This window comes from Dasypus novemcinctus, chromosome 3, assembly GCF_030445035.2.
Source record: "Dasypus novemcinctus isolate mDasNov1 chromosome 3, mDasNov1.1.hap2, whole genome shotgun sequence".
Classification (NCBI taxonomy): Eukaryota; Metazoa; Chordata; class Mammalia; order Cingulata; family Dasypodidae; genus Dasypus; species Dasypus novemcinctus.
The window spans coordinates 111,966,001-111,983,026 of record NC_080675.1 but is presented as its reverse complement, the minus strand read 5'-3'; the positions used below and the strand labels follow the sequence as shown (position 1 = coordinate 111,983,026).

At 38.2% G+C, this 17,026-nt stretch overlaps 1 protein-coding gene and 1 pseudogene across 1 annotated transcript in view; one reads left to right on the top strand and one right to left on the bottom strand.

Moving 5' to 3' along the window:
• Positions 1 to 2,556: 2,556 nt before the first annotated feature.
• Positions 2,557 to 3,348, top strand: LOC139438697 (synaptosomal-associated protein 23 pseudogene; annotated as a pseudogene).
• Positions 3,349 to 4,148: 800 nt separating this feature from the next.
• Positions 4,149 to 17,026, bottom strand: part of RAD51 (RAD51 recombinase) — a 34,159-nt gene continuing 21,281 nt past the window's right edge. Inside the window, exons 6-10 of the mRNA XM_004454987.5 lie at positions 15,138 to 15,232; positions 10,671 to 10,784; positions 10,364 to 10,493; positions 10,033 to 10,154; positions 4,149 to 9,540 (exon numbers count right to left, since the gene is read on the bottom strand). Coding sequence (XP_004455044.1) covers positions 9,417 to 9,540; positions 10,033 to 10,154; positions 10,364 to 10,493; positions 10,671 to 10,784; positions 15,138 to 15,232 — 585 coding nt within the window. The 3' untranslated portion in view covers positions 4,149 to 9,416. The remainder of the gene's footprint in view (positions 9,541 to 10,032; positions 10,155 to 10,363; positions 10,494 to 10,670; positions 10,785 to 15,137; positions 15,233 to 17,026) is intronic.

The following is a 17,026-nucleotide window of genomic DNA, read 5'->3' as shown; positions in this document are numbered from 1 at the left end:
TAAGGTTCAAATTTAATAAGATTGAAATCACTGAATGTATCTTCTCTGACCACAATAGGATGATGCCAGAAAGCAACAGAGGGAGGGAGAACTGGAAAATTCACAAATATTTGGAACTTAAACAGTACATTCTTAATCAATGGTCAAAGAGATTTGACAAGAGAAATCAGGAAATATCTTGAGACAAGTAAAAACAGGAACAGTATACCGAAACTTACGGGATGCAGTGAAGGTAGTTCTGAGAGGGAAATTTATAGTTCTAAATGCTTACATTTAAAAAGAAAAACCTAAAATCAGAGCCCTAATCTCACAACTGGAGGACCTAGGAAAAGAAGAGCTAACTAAACCCAAATTGAGCAGAAGGAAGGAAATAACAAACAAAGATAACAGCAGAGATAAATAGAGAATTAAAAAATAGAATCAACAAAACCAAAAGTTGGTTCTTGGAAAGATCAATAAAATTGACAAACCTTTTAGCTAGACTGACAAAAAAAAGGACACAACTGAAATTAGAAATATAATGGGGGAAGCGGATTTGGCTCACCCGATAGAGCGTGTGACTACCACATAGGAGTACAGGGTTCAAAAACCCAGGGCCTCCTGACCCATGTGGAGAGCTGGCCCACGTGCAGTGCTGATGTGTGCAAGTAGTGCCAAGCCACGCATGGGTATCCCCCATGTAGGGGAGCCCCACACACAAGGAGTGTGCCCCTCAAGGAGAGTTGCCCTGCATGAGAAAAGTGCAGCCTGCCCAGGAGTGGCACTGCACACATGGAGAGCTGATGCAGCAAGATGATGCAACAAAAAGAGAGACAGATTCCCGGTGCCACTGACAAGAATGCAAGTGGGCAAAGAAAACACACAGTGGATGGACACAGAGCAGACAGTGGGGCAGGGGAAAGGGGAGAGAAATAAGTAAAAATAAATCTGAAAAAAAAAAAAAAAGAAATACAATGGGGATATTACTATCAATCCCACTGGAATTAAGAAGGACTATAAGGATACTATGACCAACTGTATGCCAATAAATTAGATAACCTAGATGAAATGGACAAATTTTTAGAAACACAAAAACTACCTACACTGTACTCAAGAAGAAGTAGAAGATCTCAACATACCAGTAACAAAGAGACTGAATCAGTAATCAAAATTCTCCCAAAGGAAACTCAGGACCTGATTGCCTTACTGGTAAATTTTTGTAAACATTGAAAGAATTAACACCAATCTTGCTCAAAAATTTGAAGAAGAGGGAACACTTCTTACTTCCTAACTTACGAGGCTATCACCCTAATACCAAAGCCAGATAAAGATAGCACGAAAAAAAAATTATAGACCAATATCCATTATGAATATAGATGAAAAACTGTCAAAGAAAATAGAGCAAACTGAATCTAACATCACACTAAAGGAATTATAGGGAAGTGGATGTGGCTCAAGCAATTAGGCTTCCATTTACCACATGTGAGGTCTGTGGTTTGGTTCCTGGTGCCTCCTAAAGATAGCAAGCAGGCGTGACGGGCAGGTGCGGTAAGTTGACAAAATGAGACACAAGAAAAACATGGTGAGACAGAACAAAGCAGGGAGCAGAGGTTCCTGGTGCCTCCTGAAAAAAAAAAAAAGGATGAGCAGGACGGCAAGCTGGCATGATGGGCAGGTGTGGCAAGCTGACATGACAGGATGATGAAATGAGATGAGGAAAAACAAGTAAATATGATATAGCCTGTGCATAAATTCAAAATTGTTTCCAAGAGTACCTAGTCCCCAAGATGGCCAAATAAGTAATATAGGCCCTATAGTCTCTGAATGTTCAAAAAGGATGTAAGACAAAAGTGTTTAGGGTTGCCTCCAGACGAGATGTGAAAGATATGCTAATTCAAGCTCACCGGAGATGTGAGGGATATGTTAATTCAAGCTCACCTAAAATATGGGGGTACTATAAAACTTATCTGGTACTCAAACACTTAACTAACAAGGAAACTCATTTTCTTTCACAAAAACACCATTTAACTCCCTACCCTTATATCTTTTCTGTATAAAAGGGAACCCAATATTCTATTCGGGGCTCGGTTTTTATTAGGACGAGAGTCCGCCGAGCCCGGCCGGTCGAAATAAACCAACTTCCTTCTCGGTACTCTCGTGTCCTGGCCTTCGATACCGCGCACACCCGATTTCTCTACAACAGAGACACAACAAAGCAGGGAATGGAGATGGATTAAGCTATTAGTCGCCTCCCTTCCACATTGAAGATCCCTGGTTCTGTTCCTGGTGCCTCCTAAAGAAACAAAGAAAATGAACAGACATGGCAAGTGTAAACAGAAAGGGGGTGGGGAGAAATAATCTTAAAAAAAAAAAAACTATCATGATCAAGTAGAATTTATCCCAGCTATGCAAGGGTGGTTCAATATAAAATAATGTAATACACCAAATTAATTGAACAAAGGGGGAAAAAACCCCACACGATCATCTCAACTGATGCAGAAAAGCATTTGACAATATCTAGCACCCCTTGTTAAAAACACTCAGAAAACTGGAATTAGAAAGAAACTTCAGGAGTTGTTGCAGCCAGGAGAGGAGTGGCTGGAGTGGCTCGAATATCTACATTCTGGTTTCTCTGCCTATCAAGAGTTTTGATTCATCATGGATAATCTGTCATCAGAAGAAATTCAGCTTAGGGCTCACCAGGTTACCAATGACTCTCTGGAAAGGACAAGGAGAATCCTGGGTTTAGCTATGGAATCTCGGGATATAGGAATCAAAACTATCATTATGCTGGATGAACAAGGGGAACAACTAAACTGCACTGAATAAGGTATGTACCAAATAAAGACACGAAAGAAGCAGAGAAGACTTTAACAGAACTGAACAAGTGCTGTGGACTCTGTCTGCCCATGTAATAGGATGAAGAACTTTGAGTCTGGTAAGGCCTATAAGGTAACATGGGGAGATGGTAGAGATAACTCATCTAACAGTGTAATAGCTAAGCAGCCAGGCCAGGTGACAAATGGTCAGCCTCAGCAAACAGCCACAGGAGCAGCCTCCCGCAAGTACATTAAACGTGTAACTAATGATGCCAGAGAAGATGAAATGGAGGAGAACCTGACTCAGGTGGGCAGAATCTAGGAAATCTAAAAAACATGGCCCTGGACATGGGTAATGAGATTGATGCTCAAAATCAAGAAATAAAGTGGATCACAGAAAAGGCTGACACCAACAAAGATCGTATTGACATTGCTAATGCCAGAGCAAAGTAACTCATTAATAGCTAAAGTTACTGCTGTACTTCTTTATCATTTACTCACTTTTCTAGCTCCTCCTTCAAAGCCACTACCTTTTCAGAGTATGACATTTTGGTCCCACACTCTTGTAATCTGGAGATAGTGTAGAGGAAGGCCCAGAACAGCCCCCACATTTCTTTACTTTCTTTTTCTCTTGAGAGTGGACTGCTCTGCTTCATTCTGGTATTTTCCTTCTCAGTTCAACCTCTTAGGCTGGCTTTCATATAAACATACAGAAGGAAGCAGTAGTTTTTGTTTGTTTTGGGGGGGATGAGGGGTCAGAGCTAAGGGGTTGTTACCTCAGTAAAAACCCTGCAGGCCTGGAAGCAAAACTGCATAGTCACAGGAAAGATCTAGTTGGGTCTAATTTTTAATTCAAGTTGCAGTTATTGCCAATTTAGGCTGTTTGGTTTTGGAGCTTTTATATGCAATGTTTTTGTTATACACAACTTTGCAACCTCTGCTGCAAAATGAGGAAAAGAATGAGTTTTTTAAAAGGTGAGCTTAATTTCTGAACTCTTAGTGATTAATGTATGTACATAGGTTCTGTGATCCCATTTCATATTCACCATTCAGGAACACTTTGTATAAATGAATGACTTTATTTTCATATTAGTAGTAGTACCATGTTCCTATTACAGGTCTACATCTTCATAAATTCATCATTAGTCTTTAAAGAAAAATATGTAAATATGTATGTATAACATGAGTTTCTCTCTTGAGCTGGGCCTAAAACTTTTTGGAAAAGTTTGACACATATATCAAGTGAATTCAGATTTACCTTAATGCCAAGAATTGTGTTTAAATAGGAAAGAAGAAAAACTTATTTTTATCTCAGGTAGAAAAATAATTAGATCGCTTTGGGCTTCAGACTTTTTTTAAAAAGCTAGAATTTATTGTTTAACTAAAAGTGATTTGGGAAATTATGTCTTTGGGAAATTATTGATGATTGCACTGTTATTCTCTTAGCTTTATGTATTGAACCATGTCCAGATCACATTTATTTAGATGCTGAACAATGTTATGGGACTCTGATTGGTATTTGTAACCTTTATTTAAAATCACCATCTGTACACATCATAGCTATTAATGGGGAACGGTTTGTCCAATTACCATTGATTGATCCTTAATTAAATTTCATTAAAAAAAAAATTTCAAGACAATAAAGAGTATATAGATACATATATATGGGGAAGCAGATGTGGCTCAAGCAATTGGGCTCCCATCTGTCATATAGGAGGTCCAGGGTTTGATACCCAGGGCCTCCTGGTGAAGGTGAGCTGGCCCACACTGAGTGCTGTCCTGCCCAAGGAGTGCTGCCCTGTGCAGGAGTGCTGGCTCACGCGGAGAGCTGACACAGCAAGGTGACACAATCCTGGAGGAGAAAAATTGAGAAGAGAAGACAAAAAGAGAAATAGATACAGAAGATGGACACAGCAAGAACAGCAGGGTGGGAGGAGGGGAAGGGGGAAAATACATTTAAAAAAAGATTATATATGAAAAGTCTATAGCTAACATAATAATGGTGAAAGACTGAAAGCTTTCCCTCTAAAGACAAGGATGCCCACTGTCACCATTGTTATTCAACACACTGGAAATTCTTGTCAGAGCAATCAGGAAAGAAAAAGAAATAAAAGGCATGCAAATTGGATAGGAAGAAACAAAACTTTCCCTATTTGCAGGTGACATCCTATAGGGAGAAATTACTAAAAAATCCAAAACAAAGATATCTGAGCTAATAAATTCAATAAAATGATGGGTACAAGGTCAATAAGCAAAAAAAAAGTAATGTTTCTATACATTAGTAATAAAAAATATGAAGAGGAGATTAAGAAAAAAATTCCATTTATAATAGCTCCTAAAAGGATCAAATATATAGGAATAATATAACCAAACATGTAAAGAACTTTTATATGAAAAACTGCAAAACATCGCTGAAAGAAACAAGTTAGACCTAAATAAGTGGAAGGACATTCCATATTCACAGATTGGAAGACTAAATATTGGTAAGATGTCAATTCTAGCCAAAATTATTTACAGATTCAAAACAATTCCTATCAAAATTCCAGGAGCCTTCTTTGTAGAAAGAGAAAAGCCAATCATCAAATTTACATGGAACTGTAAAAGTACGGAAATGGATAGAGTTGATGGTAATACATTATAGTGAGTATAACAAGACTAGTTTATAAATGCAATTTTGCCTTAAAGGGGTAATCTAGGGACATAAATGTCAACTGAAAGAAAGCTAGAGAATAATCTAGGGACTGAGTAACAGTGAACCCAGAGGTGGATGAGGATAATGGTTAATAACAAATACAAGAATGTTTTTCTATGAACTAGAACAAATGTATGTCACTATTACAAGGTGCTAAGAATATAGTGATACATGGGGAAAATACAATTAATGGAAATTATGGACTATAGTTAACAGCAATATCATAGCATTCTATTTTTAAAATTATTTTTTTAATTGTAATATTCTTGCATCAAATCAAAGAAGGTACATATCAATCCTAAGGGTTGATAATAGGGAATTATAATATTTTTTCTTTTGGACTGAGGAAAACAGTCAAAGGTTTACTGAGGTGATGACTGCAAAATTCTGAGAAAATGAAAGCCACTGAGTTTACACTTTGAATAGAATGTACAAGGCATAGGACTGTATAACACAGTGAACCATATGATAGAAGATGGACTGTGGTTAACAGTACCAATATGAGAATGTTCTCTCATGAACTGTAACAAATGTACAATACTAACGCATAGTGTTAATAATAAGGGGGAGGGAAGTGGATTTGGTCCAGTGGTTAGGGCGTCCACCTACCACATGGGAGGTTCCCGGTTCAAACCCAGGGCCTCCTTGACCCGTGTGGAGCTGGCCCATGCACAGTGCTGATGCACGCAAGGAGTGCTGTGCCACGCAGGGGTGTCCCCCGTGTGGGGGAGCCCCATGTGTAAGGAGTGTGCCCTGTAAGGAGAGCTGCCCAGTGCAAAAGAAAAGTGCAGCCTGCCCAAGAATGGCGCAGCACACCTAGAGAGCTGACACAACAAGATGACGCAACAAAAAGAAACACAGATTCCTGGTGCCACTGATAAGGATAGAAGCGGTCACAGAAGAACACACAGCGAATGGGAGCCAGACAACTGGGGCGGTGGGGAGAAGGGGAGAGAAATAAAAATAATAAGGGGGAATGGAAAAATATATCAAGTATATGCTATGGACCATAGTTAGTGGTAATAATCTGATCATGTTCTTTAATAAACTGTAACATATGTTCCAAAAAAATGTAAGGTTTTGGTGGAGGGGTGATGTGTATGGGAATTATGCATTATTATTTTGTAAGCTTAGTTTCTCTAATAAAAAAAAGAAAAAAGAAAAAGGAAACTATATGGAAGGGTAAAGGGCCTTGAATAGCCAAAACCATCCTGAAAAAGAGGGACAAAGTTGAAAGACTCACACTTCCTGATTTAAAAACTTATTATAAAACTAGAGTAGTTTCAAAAGTGTGGTACTGGCACAAGGATAAATACATAGACCAATGGAAAAGAATTAAGAATTAAACTCTCACAGCTAAGTCCAACTGATTTTTTATAAGAGTGCCAAGTCCATGTAATTGAGAAAGCATAGTCTCTTCAAAAAATGGTGCTGGGAAAACTGGATATCCATATGCAAAACAATGAAGGGGAACCCCTACTTCATACCATAGAAAAAAATTAACTCAAAATGGAACAAAGACCTAAATAAAAGAACCAAAACTATAAAACTCCTAGAAGAAAACATAGGGAGAAAAAGCATTAGCAACAAAAGGAAAACAATCAGTAAGGGGACTTCATCATGAAAGTAAAAAGACAACCTACAGAATGGGAGAAATACTTGGAAACAATCTATTTGTTATAGGCCTAATATTCATAATATACTAAAAAATCCTTACCCTACAACTCAACAACAACAAAAAATCCCAATTAAAAAATGGACAAAAGATTTATAAATAGACATTTCTGCAAAGAAGATACAGAAATTGCCAATGATCACATGAAAAGATGCTCAACATCATCAGCTATCAGGGAAATGCAAATTAAAATCAAAATGAGATACCATTTCACACCCACTAGAATGGCTAGTGTTTAAAAAAAACAAAAACAAAAACCCCAGAAAATAAGTGTTTGAGAGGATACGGAGAAATAGAAACATTTGTTCATTGTTGGTGGGAATGTAAAATGGTGCAGTGCTGTGGAAGACAGTTTGGCGGTTCCTCAAATAGTTAGGTATAAAATTACCATATGACCTGGCAATCCTACTTCTAGGTAAACCCAGAAGAATTGAAAGCAGGGAACTGAACGGTTATTTGTATGTTCATAGAGGCATTACTCCCAGTTGCCAAAAGGTGGCAGCAACCCAAGTGTCCATTAACACTTTGAATGTATAAACAAAATGTGGAATATACATACAATGGAGTTATTAATCAGTCATAAAAAAAGGGATGAAGTTCTGAGACATATGACAACTTGGATGAACGTTGAAGATATGTGGCGTGAAATAAGCCAGACATAAAATGACAAATATTGTATGATCCCATTGATATGAAATAATTAGAACAAACAAGTTCATAGTAAGAATCTAGAACACAGGTTACCAGGGGTCGGGGGTGGAGAATAGGACATTAATGCTTAATGGGTACAGTTTCAGTTTGGGGTGATGGAAAAGTTTTGGTAATGGATGGTAGTGATGGTATCATTATGAATGTAATTAACTCCACTGAATTATATAATAAAATGTGGGTAAAAGGGGAAGTTTTAGGTTGTATGTTACTAGAATAAAATTTTAAAAACCAAAGGACTGTACAACACAGTGAACCTTAATGTAAAGTATGGGCTATAATAGTATAATTACAATACTGTTTCACCAATTGTAACAAAGGTACCACACTAATACCAATTGTTAATTATAAGGAAAACTGTGTATGAAGGTGGGATATATGGGGATTCTATTTTCTGTATGACTTTTCTATAAACTTACAGCTTTTTAGTAAAAAAAACAAACAAAAAAACCTACCACAAAGCTACATTAAATTGGATCTTTCTATCTTCCTTTATACAGTGGGACCAACAGAGTCAGCAGTATCACTGTCTCGCCTCCCACTGCTGGCCATAGAGGCCCTTTGAAAGAGTTGGTTAAACCCACTCTAAGTAGAAATCTGAAGGGGAGGAGGAGGAGTATCTCAAATCCCTGAAGTAAAAAAGCAGGGAAAGTTCCAGACCTCTATAACACGAGACTTAATGGAATAAAAGCAAGGCCATAGGAAAGCTGGTATACCTGTTTTATAATATTATCCATTAGAATGAAGAAACAGTTAAGTTCAATCATCTGAATACAGGATTCTAAATAATGCACAATTCCCTTCCCAACCAATTTTCAAATCTTAAAACTGATCACTCCTAGCCAGTGCCAAGATAATATGGAGGCCCAATTTTGAAATATTCAACTTGCACCATAACTACTAAACAGCACAGTCACTACATATACTTTATTAGCAGCCTCACAATGAACCAGCTTACTTAAAGAGCCTCTGAAATCCTAGAATTACCTTGAGTGGGTCTTAGCAGTAAAAGACGAAGCAAGTAGAGGTAAAGGGCCAGTAGGCCTGCTCAGAACTTTACTTTAAACAGTTCATACACACAAATACCTGCTTCTGATTGACAGGGAATGTTTTACTGATAGAGGAAAAAAACCTGTGAGTAGAACCATTCCCTTTGCCACACGGCTCAGGCGTTTCATTTCACCATTTCCAGACAAAGATGAATTGGGTCTTCCCAGTTTTAGCACTCTTAAAAGCATGACTGTCCAGTACACTGCTGTTCATCCTGAGTCAACCCCAACACACTATATCAAAGGTATTCCACAGCTTCCCCCAAGAACCAAAGAAATCACATAGAGATTAATACACTCCAGAAAGAATAAACACCTCAGATCAGTTTGTGACTACTGACCTGTCTCCTGTTTACACTATCAGAAAAGCTGATACAATAGATGTTTTCCCGGAAGCCTTTTCCTGGTAGTCACAACAGGAAGAGGCCTGTGAAGCAGTCCTTTCCATTAGGATGCAGCACTTAAGGTTTATCACAGGGGAAAAAAACAGTGATTCAGTCTTTGGCATCTCCTACTCCATCTGCATTGATGGCAAACATAGCTTCAGCTTCAGGAAGACAGGGAGAGTCATAGATTTTGCAGATTCTGGTTTCTCCTCTTCCTTTCCTCAGGTACAGTCTGACCCAGAGAAACAGACAAAAGCACCAGTTATACAATTAAAAATTCCACTCCTGCCTTGATTATGGTAGATGTGGTTTTTTTAAGACATATATATTTCCCAGAGAGGACTTGGAGGTCTAGCTTTATTTCTTAGGCATAAGGCTACTTCTAATCCAGTGGACTCCATTTCTGTCCTGCCCCATCTCTTAGTGGACTGTATGTTACTGAAACAATTGAAACTTTATTTCTTTTCAATCAGGGAGAGGCATATTAATTATTCATATTCATTCTTACACACACGGGAACTTTTAATTCCTTTATGAATGAATGATCTAGAGGCAAAACCTATGTGAACCAGAGCATGATGAGTAGATTTAGCAAGACCTCCTAAATGTATAATTACACATAGCAGTAGCTTTAACAGGGTATAAATGGAAATGTTATGTTTTCATATTTACTTGACAGTTAATATGACATTCCAACAAGAATTCATCTATCTCATCACCTTACCTGGTTGTTGAGGCATGGGCAATGATGTTTCCTCCGATAGGTTTTTTGGGATCTGCAGCAAACATGGCTGCGCCATCCACTTGGGCTACCACCTGGTTAGTGATTACCACTGCTACACCAAACTGAGGGGGAAAGGATATATTTCACTTTTGTGGCCAGTCCTTTTCAGGACCTGTCCTTTTTCAAGGACCTTACTGCTGCCACCCCTTTCCCCAACAAAGCAACAGATGACTAAAGTCTCCCTTTCCTTCTTATCTGATAGCTCAGTGATACCAGGCCTTGAGGTCCTGACTTCCCAGCATGGCTCCTCTATGCCTATCCCACAGCTTACCTCATCGGCAAGTCGCAGAAGCATCCGCAGAAACCTGGCCAAGTGCATCTGCCTGGCTGAGAGTTCACCTCGACCAGAGTAGTCTGTTCTGTAGAGGGCGGTGGCACTGTCTACAATTAGCAGTGCATACCTACAGGGAAGAAGGATTCTCTAAACCTAAACCTCAAAGCAAGTCTGTCAAAATGTAACTAAAACTTAAATCTCCCCAATTCTAATTCTAGCTCCTATAAATTTGGCCAAACAGCCTATCTAAGATTTAGGGGAAGGGTTTTTAAAGCATATTCAGTGCTTTCTACTGAACACATACCTGGACTCTACCATCATGGCTGATGCTTGATAAAGGAGCTGGGTCTGGTGGTCTGTGTTGAACCCTCGAGCATATGCCACATTATCCAGGACATCACTACCAGAGAGGCCATATCTGGAAGGGAGGAGAGAACTTTTTTAGCTGGACATGGAACCCAGGCAAATTAGAGATTCATCTCTAACACTGAAATTTCCTGGATGGGTAGATAAGAATTAGTATTGACAGTGGTTTCAGGGCCAAAGAATGTAATCCCCTCCCTATTAGAAAGTCCAGGCAGACTACAGAGGGAATATGGCAGTACCAACTATTTCAGAGATCTACCAGAAAGGACTTTAGGATAAATCAAATTTATTCTTTGAGGATTCCTGAAGTAGAACAAGAAATTTTCAAATATAAGGAAACAACTGTTTTTTTGTTGTTGTTTTTTTTTTTAAAGATTTATTTATTTATTTAATTTCCCCCCCTCCCCTGGTTGTCTGTTCTTGGTGTCTATTTGCTGTGTCTGGTTTCTTTGTCCGCTTCTGCTGTCGACAGTGGCACGGGAAGTGTGGGCGGCGCCATTCCTGGGCAGGCTGCACTCTTCTTTTCACGCTGGGCGGCTTTCCTCAGGGGTGCACTCCTTGCGCATGGGGCTCCCTTACACGGGGGACACCCTTGCGTGGCACGGCACTCCTTGCGTGCATCAGCACTGCGCATGGGCCAGCTCCACATGGGTCAACGAGGCCCGGGGTTTGAACCGCGGACCTCCCATATGGTAGACGGACGCCCTAACCACTGGGCCAAAGTCCGTTTCCCAGGAAACAACTGTTATTCTCCTGGAAAGACCAAGGGCAGCACAATACAACTGGGACTGAAAAAAAAATGAGTCACTGAAACATCAATTAAAATAAATAAAATTTGTTTAAATATATTTTTCTTTTAGTTGGCAAAACAATCGTAAACATGGCCCTAGTTAATAAATATTGATTCATTAACAAATACTGAATGCATTTGTTCTAGGCTTAAGGATACAGTGAGTAGTCAAAACAAAGTCCCTGTTCTCATGGCGTACATTCTACTACCAGATCTATACTAGTACAAGAACAGCTGAATACTCCTTATTTATGTTACTGGACAAAATCATAATGACTTAGTCCAAAAGGGAAGGCTAACACTATTAAAACAGTATATTCAAAATGTGATTCCTGTATAAGAGCACCAAAAATTTTAGAAGGGAAGATACAATTCAGTATACACATCTTTAGAAAACCAAGATCAGAGATTATGTAAGCAGAGGAAAAGAGCCATGGTGCTGCAATCCTAAACTCCAACCTAATTTTATGCCCAAATGGTGTATATACATTCAATGGTTTTGACTCTTCAAATGGTAAACTGGGAAAGAGGATAGAGATTGTAATAATGAAAATAGAAAACTCAACTTAGCCTTTTACAGACTGCCACACCCAGGCAGGTTCCCATTTGAGTTTGTAACATCTGAACATGAAATTAAACTGTATTTATTAACAAGGTCTCAGTGCAAGGTGTGATAAGGGCCAAATTACCACCATTTTACCCTAGACATTTTACCCTAGGGAAAATAATTATAATAATTTTGAGAACCTATTTGAAAACTGTATTGGGGTTTAGAAAACATATAAATTCTTTTTTTTTAAAGATTTAATTTTTTAAAAAGGTTTATTTATTTTATTTCTCTCCCCTTCCCCTCTGCCCAGTTGTCTCTTCTCTGTGTCTATCTGCTGCGTGTTCTTCTTTGTCCACTTCTGTTGTTGTCAATGGCACAGGAATCTGTTTCTTTTTGTTGCATCATTTTGTGTCAGCTCTCCATGTGTGCAGCGCCATTCTTGGGCAGACTGCACTTTCTTTCGCGCTGGGCGGCTCTCCTTACGGGGCGCACTCCTTGTGCGTGGGGCTCCCCTTTGCGGGAGACACCCCTGCAGGGCAGGGTACTCCTTGCCTGCATCAGCACTGCGCATGGGCCAGCTCCCCACGGGTCAAGGAGGCCCAGGGTTTGAACCCTGGACCTCCCATGTGGTAGATGGACACACTATCTGTTGAGCAAAATCCACTTCCTATTATAAACTCTAACTGCTTAATTATTAAGGTATATTTTAAATATCAGAAAATTCACCTTAAGTGTAAAATTTGATGATTCTTGGTAAATCAGCAGTGTTGTACAATCAACACGATCCAATTTTAAAACATTTTGACCACCCCAAAAAGATCTGTGTCCATTTGTGGTCACTCCCATTCCTACCCCAGCCACAAGCAACCACTAATTTACTGTCCATATAGATATTTTTACTCTGGAAATTTCAAATAAATGAAATTATACAATATGTGGTCTTTGGGTCTGGCTTCTATCACTTAACATGTTTTTTTAAGGTTTATCCACGATGTAACATGCATTAATACTTTGTTACTTTTTATTGCTGAATAGTAAGCCATCATATGGATTAAATACATCTTGTTTGTCCATTCACTAGCTGATAAACATTTAATTTCCAGTTTTAAAATATTATAATGCTGCTATAAACATTTATGTACAAGTATTTATTCATGTACATTTTTTTTTAAGATTATTTATTTACTTTTTGGCCCTAACCACTGGGCCAAGTCCACCGCCCTCATGTACATTTTTATTTCTCTTGGGTAATAACTAGAGAGAAATTACTAGGTTATATGATAAGTTTGTTGAACCTTTTGACGAACTGCTAGTCTGTTTTCCAAAGTGGCTACACCAGTTTATGTTCTCAGCAATGCCTAAGGTTCCAGTTTCTTTACATCTTCGACAATATTTGTTAGTCTACCTTTTTGATGGCAGCCATTCTAGTGGGTGTGAAGTAGTATCTGTGGTTTTAATTTACATTTTTCCCTGATGACTAATGATGTTGAGCATCTTTTTATGTGCTTATTGGCAATTTGTCTATCTTCTCTGGAGAAAAGTCTATTCAAGTCCTTTGCCCATTTTCTGTCTTTTTGTTAAGTTGTAGGAATTTTTTTAAAATTTTGGATATTAAACTATTACATATATGGTTTCAAATATTTTCTCCCATTCTGCAGATTGTCTTTTCACTTTCTTGCTAATGTCCTTTGATGCAGGAAAGCTTTTAATTTTGATGAGGTCCAATTTATCTATTTTCTCTTTTATTGCTTGTTCTTAAGAATCCATGCTTAGTAAAAGGTCATGAAGATATTTCCCTATGTTTCCTTCTAGGAGTTTTATAGTTTAGTTTGTATATTTAGGTCTTTGATTCATTTCAAGTTAATTTCTATATATGGTGTGAGACAAGGGTCAACTTTCATCCTTCAGCATGTGGATATCCAGTTTTCCCAGTACCAGTTGCTGAAGAGATTATTCTTTCCCCACTGAGTGGGTTAGGTTACCTAGTGAAAAACTGGCCATAAATATGAGGGCTTATTTCTGAACTCTCAATTTGATTCTTTTGTTTTATGTCTGTCCTTCTGCTATGTTTTTGACTTGCTTTGCTTTTAGGAGGGACCAGGGATTGAACATGGGACCTCATACATGGGAAGGAGGTGCTCAACTACTTGAGATACATCTGCTCCCCAAAGTGTGAGTCCTCCAACTTTGTCCTTTTTCAAGACGGTTTTGGGTATTCAGGGTCCCTTACACTTCCATATGAATTTGATGATTGGCTTTTATACTTCTGCAAAGAAGGCTGTTGGAATTTATGTTGGAATTTTGTTGAATCTGTAAATCACTTTAGGTACAATTGATAACTTAACAATATTTAGGCTTCTAATTCATGAATATGGGCTGTCTTGCCCTTTATTTAGATCTCCTTTAATTTCTTTCAGCAATGTTTTGTAGTTTTCCATGGACAAGTCCTTTACATCATTAGTTAAATCTATACCTAGTTATTTGATTCTTATAGTTGCTAAGTTCTATCCATTATTGAAAGTGAGATATTAAAATCTCTATTATTATTGTTGAATTGTCCATTTCTCCCTTCAATTCTATCAGTTTTGTTTCATTTATTTTGGGGCTATATTGTTGGATGTGTATATATTTACAATTGTTTTATCTTACTGATGAATTAACCATTTTATTATAAAATGTCTTTAGTAATTATTTTTGTCTTAAAATCTATTTTGTTGACATTAAGCATAGCTATTCCAGCTCTCTTATGATTATTGTTTGCAGGTGGTATCTTTTTCCCATCCTTTTACTTTCAATCTATCTGTGCCTTTGAATTTAAAGTGTTTCTCTGGAAAACAGCATATGATTGGATTTTGTTTTTTATCCAGTCTGATGGCAATTCATAAATTCTTGACTTAAGAAGAACACTTTTCTCCACTAAGGTCATTCTTTTGAACCATATAATTTTGGTAAGAACAGATGTTGAACAATATGTGAAGAAACTCTTCTTTAGCCAAACTAACACTGGAAATTGCTACAGTGAGAGATGCAGTCATACTTCTCTCCCATCTAGTCTAGTAACATACCTTTCAGCTACTGCTAGCAGCCGTTCTGGCCGAAAGGTACCCTCAGTGTCAATGTACATGGCCTTTCCTTCACCTCCACCCCGGTCAATGGGAAGCTAGAGAGAACAAAAAAAACAGTGGAAATGAACATTTTATTTCTGACACAGCTGACCAAACTCCCCATGGCAGGTATTTAATTTCCCTTACTGCTCAATAAGGCCAAGGGAAAAACACATCGACAATCAGAAGTATGAGAGGTATTCATTTTGATAGCAGTTGGGAAACATGCCTACCACATGGGAAGTCCCAGTTTGGTTCCCGGTGCCTCCTAAAAAAAAGAAGACAGGCAGACACAGAGAGCACACATGAACAGACAGAGAGAGCAGACAGCAAGTGCAAACAACAAGGTGGGTAAAATAAAAATAAATAAATCTTAAAAAAAAAAAAGCTAGTAGGAGAAAATAAGTTCATGGAGTCCCCAGGATAGAAGTCACGTCCTCCCAGAGTTTGGATGGTTAGAAATATTGTCCAAAGCAGGTGATTAAAATTCTAAAACTACATATCAACACAAAACTGATCAATTCTCTCAAGAGTACAAACATTTGGAAGAACATTTACCTTAGCTTTAATATATATGGAAACCTGATGCAGTAACCAATTAATTTTAACTGAGCAGAGATCATTGCTGAGGGTGACTATCAGGGTTTGGCAGCGTGCCTGGGGCATTCCTAGCAAATTTAAAGTGTTAGCAAGTAAGAAGAAAAAATGATGTTTGCTCCAGTAGTACATATTAGATGTTAAAAAATAGAGGGAGAAAAAGGGAAAAAAAATGTGTAAGGAGAAGAAAAATAAAAAACAGAAAAAGGAAGGAATATGCAGTGCCATAAAAACTACCTCATGAGCAACATGGGAAAATCTCTGCTTTACGACATCCATTCCATGCCAGACATCTTTGAATTCTTCTACAGATTTGAAGTGAATGAAGTTAATGGGCAGTTTATTCCTAGAAATTACTTTGGAGCCAAAATTCACCTAAAATTCTGAGGAAAATTCTTTAAAACATGTTACATAAAATTTTCTTTCTTTTGTTATCTTTAGATTTTTTTTCACCACTCTTAGAAGTAAACATAGATAATTTTCTATGGATTTTCATACAAATACTTTTTATATATGTGGTTCTGCCACTCATTAGGTGACCTGAGAATATTAACTTCTCAGTTTCCTTTTCTGAAACATATAAAACCTGCCTTATGGGATTGAAGATTAAATATTTCATATAAAGTATTTAGCACAGTGCCTGATACACAGAAAGCACTCTGAAAACTTAATTATGATTTTGTCCACTTTTAGGTTGCAGGTTGACATACAAAATCTTTTAAATCATGGCAACCCACAGAAGGAGCAAAGGACATATATACCAGAAAAGGGGATCCTTGTATAAGAAAAGTTTGGAACCAGTGGCCAAGGAAACAGAAAGCAGAAGCTCCATCAGTTTTCTGAGGAGGAGGAAATCCTTATACCCAGGGGTAAAGGGAGGCAGAAAACTCACAGGAAATGAGCTGAATGAGGTCCCCCTTTCTCTCATCTCCTAGTATCTTCAGTGGTAGCAAGAGAAGGAATTCTTTCACTGCTAGACAGAAGGGAGGCCACAGGTAGCTGGGCATAAGAGCAGATTAACAGCAGGGAGTGGACAGGGTACCAGGGCACTGTTGGGCCAGGAGGAGTCTGGGGCAGACTCAGGGGATGGACTACATGCTCTGCTCTCCTGACTGTTTGCCTTCAACACCTTGCGCTTCCAGTGTCACTAAAGACATCCTGAGTATTAGACTGGAATGTTACCAAGTAGGCTGTTTTTAACAGCTGCTTTGTATCATAATTTTTCTTTCTCTTATTTTATAATGAGGTCAGTT